We start from the raw sequence: 13,993 nt of genomic DNA, 5'->3' as shown, positions 1-13,993 counted from the left end.
CTTATGCCTAGTATTCCATAGACACAGTGCTATGGTCAATAATGCCCTCTTTCTAATGATCTCTCACTTCATCCTTCACAAACAGAGAAGGATATTCCCCTTATGATCTGAGTCTGTGAACAAGATGGTATGGGAGAAGGTACTCATTCAGGCATTGGGAAGCTGGTTCTTTAGAGCTTGAGAAGTTCATACAATTACTTTGGATTAGGTTCAGAAGCAGCCAGGCAGCAGGCAGACATCTTTCACCACTGGGGATATGATATGATTAGGCTGTGCCCATGAAAATCCTGACAACGACTGTTCCCTGCTGATGTTCCTGAGCCACCCTCAAATCCCCACAGCCATCCAGGTTTGGGAGACGGGCACCAGGGCACAAATGACTGTAACTAGACGAACCCTTGTCTCAAAGAAACTGGAGTTGGTGAACCAGCCGAGTGTGATAAAAAGCACTCCCTGCTACAGAAAGTATTCAACCCACTCGTGGCAAAGGTGGACCTGGGATAATCCCCAAGCACTTTCCACTGATCATCTGGCTAAGTTCCTGATAAAAATCACCTATTATTTACAATTTCACTTCACTTTTATGTACATCCATCCATTACTATTGCATACAACTCCCACCCGGGGCAACTAAGCCCCTCACCTCTGTGCGCAGTTTCTGGTTCTCTTCTTCCAGTCCTTTTAGTTTCTGCTGAAGGGCATCATATTGGAAACACTGCTGCAAAGAGAAGGCAGACTCATTCCTTCGTAACCTGTTATGGAAAGAGAGGAGGCCCATAAGAAGGCAAGTGTCGCAAGTGGTTCCTCATTTGGCTGAATCAAGTCCCAAATTTCTAGAGCCAGAAGAGGGTCTATTGGAAAGCCACTGGGAATCTGACACCTCTGCTCCTAAATGGATTAAGAGCCTGGCTGCAGTTAATGCATAGTGAGAAAGACACTTTGTACACAATGGAACCTGATGATGTTCTTATGTACAAGGAAGGGCTCCGTGACCTGGAATTCAACACAAATGCTGAGCTAAGAAGAATGAAGTTGCAACTGATGGGTGGGTATGCCTTGGGACACTGCCTCCCATGCTGCCCCATCTCACAGGATTTCTTTGAGAAGAAAATGGGGTAGTTAATAAGGGGGGGGGGGAATGTGTAGCCTGCATAATTAAATTGTAGGCCGCCCAGAAAGTGCTTTAAGTGCTGTGGGGCGGTATATAAGCAACACACTTTTTTTTTTTTAGCTTTGCTTTAACCTGATTTGGGTTAGGTCCTTTCATTAAGGGAACATTTCAGGAACACGGTTTTCCAAAAATGAAGGCTCACCCCTCCTCCTTTAGTGCTGTCTCTCTCCACTCTCTAACAAAGCAGTTCCTTGTTATAAATGATTGGGGTTTTACTGCTTCAAATGTTGCATTTAATTGAATTATTTATTTGAAAACACAAGCTGGCCACTATGTGACCTGCAGGTTGAAAAATGGAGGATAAATTGTAGAAATAAATGGAAGAATTCTTGACAGATATTTCTCCCTTCCCTCCCTATCCTCTCCCACTGCATTTATGTATGTATTTATTTATCTAGTTATTTTGTTAATACCACACCTCTCAAAACTGGCACTCAAGGCAGACTGCAGAGGCCATTCTGCTTACTATACACCTTGCTGTTCCATCTGGATACTCACGGAGTGGGGGTGGAAGAGGCTGGCTCGCTCTCCTCAGTGCTGTTGGTGTAGAGATGCAGAAGGTCATCGCGCATGGCAATTTCATGTCGCAGTTGTGCAATCTTTGGGGTGCAAAAAGCAAAGGGATTCAGATGAGGTGAAGCCCTAAACAGAATTTAAACCTGCCTCACCATTACCACCTCTACTCTGCCCCTTAAATCCATGTGTAATATGAGTACTCTGTAGTTAGCTTGAAGTAAGGAGGGAAAAACCTTCACGGACACTAAGGGTGTAGATTGGTGATCTGTCAATCTTGATTTGCTCAGTTTCCCATTTTTCCAACATTAAGTTCGGCTGGAAATAAGAGACTTTTTTTTTTACCAGTTATTATACATCTTGGATAAAGCTTCTGTAATGCAATGCTTAAAATTACATACTAAGCATGAGGAAATGAGGATTCAAGTTGTTACTCAGTGAAAAAAACCTAACAAGAGTGACTACATTGCAGAGTTTTTGAGAGAATAACATTGGATAAAGATAATCCTGCTGCCCTGAGCTGCCAGACAATGGGACCCAAACGCAAACAACATTTGAGGTCCCTAAAGTAACCTTAAAACAGTGATTCTCAAACTTTGGCTCTTCAGGTGTTCTGGACTTCAACAGCCAAAATCTCTAACTACTGGCCATGTCGCCTGGGGCTTCTATGAGGTGAAGTCTAAGCAACCTGGACAGCTCATTATTGAGATCAAACCTAAAAAACATCACCAGAATTTCCTGTTTGGTTCAGTTCTGGGAGTGTACTACCTTATTTCCATAACCGTTTCCCCATTCTGCAACCAAACAATTCTGTTTTCTGCTGAAGACACAGAAAGTGTCTCCTTACCTCCTCCTTCGCCAATTCAAGTTGTTCTTCCAATAGTTCATTGCGTTCTGACAGACTCCGGTTCTGCTTCAACAAGGACTGGCCAATGCGTGCTGCTAACTCTAGGTCATGTTCCTTCTGTGGGGACGGAGAAGATGCAGTAGCAAGATTAAGACCCTCTTTTCCCTCTTCCCACACCTCCTCGTATCTCCACTCCCTCCCATCCACCTGAATTTGGTTCTCCAAAACCTTCTCATAGATTCTTCCATTCCTTTTCTCACACCAAATCAAAACCCTTCTTGTAGAACTGTTCCAGGCCACAGCTGAGAAGCTATAGGTCTCATTTCTAAACCCTCCAAAGTAATTCGCTACTTTTATAAATACAGGTTTTTTAAAACCCTCTTAACTACTGTACACTGTTTCTCCAAAGTAAGTAAAATAGTTATTTAAAAACACACAGCCAAGATTTTCTTCCCAGCCAACGGCTTGAGGCACAGCACTTCAACTGTGTGATGTTCTTTCTTTACCATTTTGGGAAACCACACCCCAAGAGCTATAAAAGTAGCTAAAGGCTTACAGTTGCATCTTGAAAACAAATTATTTCTCATTGAGTTACTATAGAAATGTAATGTAACTCTATCTTAATTCTAGGAGGAAGGAATTAACTATTTCACTAGTTACTTCCAAGTTTTGTTCATGAATACTGAACAATGATACCTCCCCAAGGATCAGGTGCCTCAATAATCAAGACATGCTATTATATCTACACCATGCACAGCACTTAGCATTGTGTTTGAAAGCAAAGAGTAGCAATGGAGAGGCACCTCTTCCAGCAGGCTGGTGACTGCATCTATATCGTGGTACGTCTTGGTGATTCTTCCAACCCGTTCAGAGCAAAGCACTATGGGAATGTAATGAGGGGAAAGAAAGGGAGGGGGTGGAAGAGAGAAGACACCATGTACAAGATTCAATAATTCTGTTATATACAGAACAATGTAGAATAGCAGATCCTACACTATAAAGAACAATACTCCTTTACTAAGTAGCTAAAAGCCTGCATAGAAAACATGCCAGTCCTGTGATCTGTATAGATTATGCATATTAAATACATCCGCATCCACTCGTTTAACTGTTTATTACAGAAGATGCAATGAAATGAAAATCCTACAGAGTATGCCCAGGTTATAGAGACTACCAGGCATTTTCCAAGCTATTTAGAACTGTACATTTACAGCCCTATGGACGAGAGATGCGTTTTAAACAACCAAAAGAAGTTGTCAGAATGCTCAATTTTGCAGTCTGAGAGCAAATTCAGTAGCTTTTCCTGTGTACGCATGGAATACATACACACAAGGTTGTTTAATTACTCCAGAAAGCACAAATCCCCCCAAATTTTTATTGAGCAGCTGACTGATCATGCCTGAAGGAATCAAGTACAGTACATTGTTCACAATTAAATCAATACCACACACTGGTTTCCTACCCATTTTTGAAGTTTAAAGTGCTGGTTCTTACTTTTAAAGACTCTAATGGCTGCCTGCCTTCAGTCCTTGGTAAGGTAAAGGTAAAGGTTTCCCTTGACATTTTTAGTCCAGTCGTCTCCGACTCTAGGGGGTGGTGCTCATCCCATTTTCAAGCCGTAGAGCCAGCGCTTGTCCGAAGACAGTTTCTGTTGTCACGTGGCCAGCGTGACTAGGGAACGCTGTTTTACCTTTCCACCAAGGTGGTACCTATTTATCTACTCGCATTTGCATGCTTTCGAGCTGCTAGGTTGGTGAGGAGCTGGGACAAAGTGACAGGAGCTCGCTCCATCGTGTGGATTTGATCTTACAACTGCTGGTTTTCTGACCCTGCAACACAGAGGCTTCTGTGGTTTAGCCCGCAGCGCCACCATGTCGCTTTAGGCCTTAGTAGCAGCCTACAAAGCTCCATTCTCTGGGCTGCCATCAAGAATCATTAGACTGGTCAATATTAGAGACAGGAACTTCTCAGTGGTGACCCCATATTTCTAGAATTCTCCCTACCCACTCAGGCGTGTAATGCCTCATCCGTATCTCCCTTTGGATGGAATTCACTTTATTTTGCTCAGCTTGCTCTTGATTGGTTGCCTGTTCCTGCTATTCTGACTATCTTCCATTGTGCTTGAGTTCTTGTTTTGAAATCATTGTAAGAAGACCCTGGACAATTTACTTTGTTTGACTACAACTCCCAGAATCCTCCAGCTGGTACTCTTAAAAACAAATGTTTCCAGACTATAGCATTAAGGTATCTTGGAGATGTTCTGGGGTATAAAGAATGAACGTACACTTTATTTGTCTAATATCATGTTCCCTACTCTTGTAGCTGAAGCCACATCTCAAAAATAGTGAATCATTGCCTGTATTAGTCCATGCTACTGTAAGCCACCTTTTCTATATGGAGACAAAATTAGACACACTCATTCACGCTCTTGTTTGTTCAATGTCACTCAAAAGAGGTACCTAAGATCCTGGGATGTGAAAAGAAGTTATCTCCTTTATATATTCTGCGACTATAATTCAAATCAAAATGCTAATTAAATTTAAATGTTAAATATTGCTGTCTTTCACCTTCCATACTGCATTATCCATATTCATAAACAATATTAAGAAAAGGTCTAAAGGCATCACTAACACCATGTGTGAAAATGTTTAGCCCTAGCTTTCTGGCCCAAGCTGAACGTGTAAATTAAATGTCCTAAATTTGATTCCTGGCAGAGATGAGGTATAATGCTTCATTTTAAAACAGAAACAAATCAGTCTGAGGGGAAGCGAACTTTTCTCAAGGGGGAAAAGAACAAATGGAAAAACAGCACAGCCAAGATAGGATTGGAAGAGACATTTCAGGGGCTCCAACAAGCTCCTGCTGCAGTCAACCTTGCCCTATTTAGCCTGTCTTCAAGGGCAGTTGTCAGCTTCCATTAAAACTAAGTCGCCTTTTGCCCCCCACCCCACCCTGATCCATACGTTGTGCCCAAGCCTCCTTAGCAGAGGATCAGGCTGGCATGTGGCCTTTCTTTGCAGGGAAAAACAATGCAACTGACCAGGTCAGCCAACCCATCCATGTGATGTGTCAGAGACAACAAAAATAGAGACACCTCTCTGATAGATATGGGTGTGCTGAACCAGTCTTATGAATGCTTCATCAGACCTTTTTATCATGAACACTCAGGTTTGCTTTTAATGCATTTCCTAAAATAATGAGAATATAAACAGCTGAAATCTCAAATTCTAAGATTATTATTATCTAAGATTGTTCATAAATATCTTGGGGCCCTTTATTAAAGATTAGAGATGGTGAGGTAGGTAAATCAGGAGCAGAAGCTGGAAAATCTACTATTTTGGACCACAACTCTTAGGAATGCAATGCTGGATGAGGGATACTGGGAGCTGCGATCAAAAAAGTAACTCTCCCAATAAAGCGTAATAGTATATAACTGTCAAGGCTATATTAGGAAACTGTTTTATAAATAATGATTACGTGCCATCAGGCTGTAACTTATCACAACATTTGCCAGGGATTTACTCAGAAGAAGTGTACCATTCCCTCCTTCTGGCTGTGCTCAGAGACCATGCTGTTTGTCCAAGATCACATAGGTTGGCTCTTCTATAAATCACTGTGGGGAATCAAACTCCTCCCCCCTGCCAGGGTGTTCCAGCTCACTATCTTATAATAATAATTGTGTTCTGAAAAGTCAATTCTGACTTACCGTATTTTTCGCTCCATAAGACGCACCTTTCCATAAGACGCACCAATTTTTTAGGAGAAGAAAACAGGAAAATATAATCTGTTTTCTTCGCTCCATAAGACGCACAGACTTTCCACACCCCTGTTTTGTGGGAAAAAAGTGAGTCTTATGGTGCAAAAAATACAGTATATTGATCCTTTCCTGGGTTTTCTAGGTAAAGAATATTGAGAAGTGGTTTACTATTACCTTCTTCTGGGGGCATCTGAGGACTGTGCAGCTTGCCCAAGGCCACAAAGAATTGGTTTTACTCCTGGGATGCACAATGGGAATTAAACTCCTAACCTCTGGCTCTGTAGCCAGATACCCAGTTCACGAAACTATCCAGCCAACTGTCTTCTCTACCCATACAAAAACTGGCCAAGTGACCTTTTCATAGTAACAAACTCCACAAGGCCAGGAAGAACTACTAATTGATATCTTTGTGCCCTTTGACTCATGAAGAATCTAATCTCCATACTGTCTTGTTGGCAGTCTGGCTTCTCAAGCTAAAGGCATCACAGTAATTTTTGAATTACAGTACTTGCCTTAATTTTCATGTTTTATAACACCTTTGCCTGATGACATGTTCCACAGAACTTGAAAGCTTGTGTTATTTGTTGCTGTTATGTGCTGTCAAGTTGCCTCTGATGTATGGCAACCCTCTTATTTGTAACTCCTTAATAATCTAAAAAAGATATTGCCTAACCACAGACCTTGTCTTACCCAGAGTTGATTCGTCTAACAATTATGTGATGTCATTAATTCAACCTATGGCAACCTTTTTCAGGGTGTTCTAAGTACAGTGGTGCCTCGCTTAACGTTAATTCGTTCCAGCGAAATCACTGTAGAGCGAAAACGTCATAAAGCGAAAATAAAAACCCATTGAAACGCATTAAAACCCAATTAATGAGTTCCAATGGGCTAAAAACTCACCATCCAGCGAAGATCCTCCATACGGCGGCCATTTTCGGTGCCTGTAATAGCGAGGAATCCGTCCCTAAGCACAGCGGGGAGCCATTTTGAGCACCCGGTGGCCATTTTGAAAACCCAACTATCAGCTGTTTTGATCTTCACAAAGCGAAAAACCCCATTTAAAACATTGTTTTGCAATCGCAATTGCGATCGCAAAAACATTGTCGTGAAGCGGATTCGTCGTAATGCGAACTAATCGTTAAGCAGAGCACGACTGTATATGGGACTTAGAAGTGATTTACCAGTCTCTTCTTATGGGGTTGCTTTGAGCCTGTGAAGTTCACCCAAGGGTACACAGGTTGGATCTTCTCCTGGGATGCACAGTGGGGAATTAAACTCCTAACCTCTGGCTCTGCAGCCAGATAGCTAATTTACTGAAGTATTAAGCCAGCAATGAGCTCGGTATATTGATGCCGACTGGCAGTCTCTCTATGCTTTCAGAATAACTTGCATGCAGGGTGGGTTTTTGCCTCTGCAGCAGTTCCACAGAACCCTATGAATATGAATTTTGCACCCTTAGCTGTCAGAAGAACTGGCTAGATAGTTTAGTGAGCTGATTACCTGGCTACAAAGCCAGAGGTCAGGAGTTCAATTCTCCACTGTGTCTCCTGGAAGAAGAGACAGCGCGAGTAGCCTTGGGCCAAGCTACCTGGTCCGAGAGCACCTCCTGATAAACCACTTCTGGGCAATTGTACCTAAAAAGCTCTAGAAAGGGCTGCCATAAGTCAGTATCAACCAGACAGCATACTTTATTGTTTATTTGTCAGAAAAGAGCCTTCCATGTCTGAATGAAATGTCCAAGCAAAGCAACAGCTGAGAGCTAGAACTCTTAGATTTTACTGAGTGTCACGACCCCACTTAAGCCTTCTGCTTGCTTCCTCAGACCTCCTCTTGCAAGATCAAGGCCAGGACACGTTGAAGGATTACTATCACCAACTGTTGCTTATTTCTACACAGAGCTATTCTCAGACACTATGGTCTGAAGTGGAAGAAGTAGGTTAGCAGGAGACTATCTGAGATGATAGCAAATCCTATTAGGCTGTTCTTGGAGCGTGATGTTACGCAATGGAGCCAGGCCACAACAAAGAGGCCACAACCCCTGTTCTGGTAAGCCGAGGAAGCATCCCAGTCTTGCCCCACCTAATTCCCATTTTAAAAAGGCATCTGACCCCGCCTCCTTCCGAGTCTGCGTGCCGACTGGCACGTAGCTCTTGTGGGGAGACGCCATGATGGTTCTCTGGTCTGCATGCAGTCAACCCCCTTCACTCCATGGGAGACCTCTTTAGCACCTCATCACCCAACTGAACTATAATTGGAAATAATTAGAGCGTGAATTCCAGCAGAGTGGATATAAACAAGGCAACTGCGCAGGCGCCAAAGGCCTTCATTTCCTTTCCTATTCCTTGCAAAGCCTTTATGCAATCGAGACTGCTCTGCTACCACCCCCATTACCTCTGCCCTGTAAACTAAGAAATGTGGTTCAAGATTTTGGGGCTCAAATGAGCTTCACACAGCCAAACTCTGACTAAAACACAGTGCTTAGAGAATAGATGGTTCTCTCCACCTCACAGGAACAGACAGAAAGAGAACACACTCACTGAAATCCATGGAATGGCCTCTGACTGTAAAGAAATCAGCAGATCTGGTCTACCTTGTAGGAGTGTCATGAGGACTTTATTTATTTACTATCTTTCTGTACTGTGTAATTATGGAAGTTAAAGATTAAAAATGATAGATGACAGATATGCATGGTGTATAGCAGAGGTGTATAGCACACAATCCACAAGCGCTCTTAACCTTTCTGGAGCTCCTCATGCCCTTGAGGCTTCTTCATATCCCTGAGGGCTCTCTGTTGCCCGGCCATTTTTGTTTCTGAAACCTGGCGGCATGAACATTACTTTAAATGCATTGTTGTGCCTCTAAACAAGGTGTGTGCTTCTTGCTTACAAAAATAATCCATATTCCTGATGACAGAAAATGAAGTCTCCTCCATAAGCAAAGTCCCACTGAATAATATGTTTTGTTTAAAAGTAAACACCACTTTTTAAGGAAAAGTTGGATTGTTCATTTGGACCTGAAGACGCTGCCTGTTCCTGTTGTAGGGGTGGACAATACAGCCACCCTGTTGAAGCTAAGCGTGTCCGGGCCTGGTCAGTGACTGAACAGGAAATCACAAGGGAACATGCATGTATCCTGCCTTGCGTTCACTGTGGGAAGAAAGGTTGCCAGTGGTCAACCTGTAAATATTTAAATACAATAAATGCACATAAAACTTTGTTGCCCAAAGTTAAGGCTTCAATACTTTCCACACTCTGCACTGTATAATGATTTTCATATACTCTCTTTTCAGACTCATCAAGTCCACTGGAGAAGCTGGTCAAGATATCAGGACATTTTTCATTATTAACTTCAATTTTTTTTAAAAAAAAAATACATCCCATCTTTCAACAGAAGGGACTCCTCAAGGGTTTTTTCCAATGATTTTACAATCACAAGGTAATCTTTCTAGACTTTTTGCAGCAACACTGAGGAGGGGTGGAAGAGCAGATCACTCAATAATGACAGACAGGGATGTTGACAACATTTTAAACAAATAGGCCACACAATCTCCATTTATGGAAAGGGAAAAAATAGCAGATTTATCACAATGAAATATAGAATTTGGAGTCAGCTGTGGTATTACTTCATTATTTTCTCAGAATTCCAAGCTCACTGGAGCCAAATGGAAAATAGGGGCTCAGAAAAAGTCAAACAATAGAAAAATAATGTGTCTCTCAGCACATGCTCAGACTAGGCCTTTTTTTTCTGAAGTCTGAGAACTGGCAATCACATGCATATTGCTTCATAGGCAGATCTATCCTTCCCATCTCTCTTGATTTCAGCACCTGAATTGGGGGTGGGAACATTTTATTTGCTGTCACTGTTACTAATCTTGGGGCACTATAAACTCTTGCTAACCCCACTGCAAATCACCTGGAGATCTTTCAGCAAGACCTCCACCTAACTTCTCTGCCCGCACTTCTTTAGCATTGCTGTTCCTTGGAATAAACAGCTGAGTAAAACTACTCTTTGAGCATCTGATGAAAAATGAAATGTATAAAATCTTATGCCAAACAACATTTGTTCCTTGTTGAGGTACCACTAGACTCTTTGTTGCAGATGACCTTGAAGAGTGTAGAGAACTGAATAATTGCTAAATTAAAGCTAAAGTGGAAGGGCCTTCAGTCCCTCATTACTTCTGTAAATCAACAGAAATAATTATCTGTAGAACTAAGGAAGGTCTAATCTGCTTCCTTAATAATTTATTATAAATCAGAATCAAGTTTGCTACCAACACAATAGAATTAAAACTGACTTACTATCACAATGCTGTTGCGAAAGTAATAATGTAAAATCTAGCCAAGCACCCATGAGCCCATGTAAGTGATTACTAAATATTTATGTGGATTTTTAAAGCACTTTGTAAAGGCCTGAAGTTAAATAAAATGGACAAATAAACCCTAAACCCAGGACAGGAGCATGGCTCTTAGCAAAAGCATGGCGCTCTGGAAACTGTAAGGTGAACAAAATCCAAAGCTTCCTTCAGTAGCAATTTATTTAAATGACATCCCATCTTTCTCCCAAATTTGGGATTCATAATGGCTCCTTGAGGAAGAATCCTTACAATCACACCCAGTAATCCATACTACAGCAGAGGTCAAGGTAGCTCTACATATTTAATAGAAGCCACTAAGATCTGCAATCAAACCCAGAGTCGGCGCCAGGAGGAAACATACTCCCAAACTTCATATAAAATGGTATTATGTTTGTTTCCAATGTATGAAGCAAAACTTCCAAAGTTTGTTGAAATGAAATTAATAACCCTTTCACCATCTTCCCATCTCTCACAATTCATGTGTCACCCCCATAAGCTGCTGTACTATACTGTAGCTCTCATGATCCCGAGCCAGCACAGCTAGTCATTAGGATTGCTGAGAATTTCAGTACAGCAACAGCAAACTGGAGGGACACACACTCCTCATCCTTGTTCTATCATTGGTTCTCAACCTTGGGTTGCCAGATGTTCTTGGACTAAAACTCCCAGAAGCCTTCACCACTAGGAGTGATGACCAGGATTTCTGGGAGCTATAGTCCAAGAACATCTGGAAACCCAAGGTTGGGGGGGCACTGTTTCATATGGATAAGCAAGACACATCAGCTGGTCAAATGTAAATGAATCTTTGCACTGCCCCCCAATATCTTTTTTTAAAATTAAAAAAAAAATCCTTATGTCTCCCAAAATGTATATTCTACTTTTCTACAGACAGGCAAGGCCCAAGATAAAAAAACAAATCAACTGATTTTCCAGCCACACATCCAGTCCAATCAAGCCAAACCAAAACAGATCAAATCACTCATCCTTAGAGATGCTAACAAATTTGATACTGTAGGCCAAGAGCACATCTTGAGCGATGGAGATCAAGTGCTTTGGCTTTTTCTGACTCAGCTGTTTAAAAAAAACACGGTGACACCCACCTAACAATGAAATACCTTTAGATGAACTCATGACCTCACAATTATTAACCAGTCTGTCTTATTTTCAGAACACTGGTACAAAATGCATTGGACACACCTTGATTCATTAATGGTCGTTGTAACAAAGGATCTAGAAGTGCACATGCTGCTACCTCAATGATTGTAACATCCTCGTGTTGTTCTGTACCCCTGGAAGTCAGAAGCAGGGCTTGCCCATCATATCAGCCACAAGGTTTTTCAACAGGCAGTCATATATTTAGATGTAAGTAATACAGTCATCAACAGAGGCATTATGTGGTAACAGCCAGTGTGGTGTAAGAGTAATAGGGCTGGCCTGGGATGTAGGAGATCAAAGTACTAGTCCTCATCTGGGCCATAAAACTCACTGGGTGATTTGGAGCTAGTCACGTTTAGTCTGGCCTACCTTCCAGGGTTGCTGTGAAGATAAACAATGCATTTGCAACCATGCAAACCCTATGCATTCTTCTGAGCTCACTGCAGGAAAGGCAGGGAACAAAGCAATAGTGATAATCTGCTAATTCAGCCTGATCACTTCCTAGCTTCCTATCCGCACACATATTACACAGCCAATAAGAACAAGTTTACTGTTGAACATACTGTCAAAAATAAGTTGCAGGCAGTGCCAGCTCTGGCAATTATGGTACCATAATACGCATATCCAACATGAGTTTGGCACATCCTACACAAACAGGTATGTAACCCTGAAGAAACACAACAACCCATAAATAAGCACAGAGGCAGTAAAGGTCAGCCTTCCAATGACAGTGTTGGTTGGGGATTATGGGAGTTGTAGTTTAATAGATTTGAAGGGTGCTCAATAAAGAAAGGCTTACTAGTTTATTTATTTAAAATAATTTTTAATTATTTTTAATACAAAATTTAGCATTTATAATGACAAAATCTTAAAGCAAGAGAAGGCAGTATCATTAATTAGTGGTGTAATAAGGTATCACCTTCCTTTGCCTTCAGATACATGGACAGTACAACTTTTTGGTTAGACTATCACATCAAAGGTTATTTTGACATGAAACCTATAATGTTCTTTAAGGAGGATACATAAAATTAAGGCCTGTTCTAAAACTTCTCTCTCCATAGGCCAGTGCAGAATCCATTCTTACGCCCCTCCAACTACCTTTCTGATCCTAACATGGGGAACCCATCCACCAAATCAGGTTAATCTTAATGACATACAAATAAGCGCATAAACAATGTGATAATAATCCTTCTCTGCCATTATTGGAACCCCTACTCTCCAAAAGAGGTTTGAGATCTCCACCCCCCCCAAAAAAATCCCTTCAGGTCTTGCTCCATTCCTTTGTCATCACTGTCAATAAATAGAAATCAATCCTCACTCTCACAAAGAAACCTGCATTGTTACTATTAAATGTTTGTATGCCATTTTCTTTCAGTCTATTTCCAACATAGTTTTTTGTTGGTGGGGAAAGAAGAGAAAGAACTGGGAATTGGGGCAGAGGAAAGTACACAGATCACCACGGCTAAGTTGACTGCCAAAAGATTGAACTGCCATGGGGTGTGGGTTTTAGTTTATTCTAATATGGAGTTTGCATGATGTACTGCTCACCAGACCGAAGGTTTCTCTATCTTCCCTCATCAAGAACGCTGTGACTCCAGTAGCTGGACATAAGGGCCACTGTCTTAGTGCTAGTCCCAACCAGAGTAGACCCATTGTCTCAGTAGAATTTAGGTAAGTATTGGCTGACTGTTCAGCAGTTGATCCGACTGGGTCTACTCTACAAACATCCCAGACAGGGACTGGAGGGTTCTTTTCTCGGCACCAGCCCAGTAAGCATATAATTAAAACAGTGCAGCCGGAAGCGGCTTTGCCCTTTAAAACCATTTAAGACCGGGGCCTTTAACAGCATCCTCGGACAAGGAGAACTAAAACAGGTGAAATCACTCCCATCATGGAAAGAAAGTGACTGGAAAGCATTCCTTTAATTTGTGTCTATGAAGCAAATTTTGGGTGGGTGAGAAGAGAGGTGGGCAACCTTAGGTAAAACAGGGGAGGACAGCAGTATTTCCCAATGACCTTCTAGAAGAATCAGGTTTACAGACAATAGCAAGCAGCTCCATGCAGGCACACACTTCCGCTTTACTCAGTGCATGCAACTGGGGGGGGCAGGGGGTCTCAGGGTATCTTTCCCAACCAAGGCCCTTCTAGGTGTCTTGGACTACAATGCCCATCATCCTCAGAAGAGTGTGCTGGCTT

At 41.9% G+C, this 13,993-nt stretch overlaps 1 protein-coding gene across 3 annotated transcripts in view; it reads right to left on the bottom strand.

Annotated features, from left to right (window-relative positions):
- The window catches only part of HAP1 (huntingtin associated protein 1), a 67,377-nt gene that overhangs the window by 16,868 nt on the left and 36,516 nt on the right, over positions 1–13,993 (bottom strand). For all 3 annotated transcript variants that reach the window (XM_078377870.1, XM_073004272.2, XM_073004273.2), the window contains 4 exons: positions 3,335–3,411; positions 2,532–2,648; positions 1,670–1,770; positions 644–752 (listed from right to left, as the gene is read on the bottom strand). In XM_078377870.1, the coding sequence (XP_078233996.1) occupies positions 644–752; positions 1,670–1,743 (183 nt within the window). In that variant the 5' untranslated portion in view covers positions 1,744–1,770; positions 2,532–2,648; positions 3,335–3,411. The remainder of the gene's footprint in view (positions 1–643; positions 753–1,669; positions 1,771–2,531; positions 2,649–3,334; positions 3,412–13,993) is intronic.

This window comes from Pogona vitticeps, chromosome 6 (assembly GCF_051106095.1).
Source record: "Pogona vitticeps strain Pit_001003342236 chromosome 6, PviZW2.1, whole genome shotgun sequence".
NCBI lineage: Eukaryota > Metazoa > Chordata > Lepidosauria > Squamata > Agamidae > Pogona > Pogona vitticeps.
Note: the sequence above shows the minus strand (reverse complement) of the source record. Positions and strands in the feature narration are given on the sequence as shown.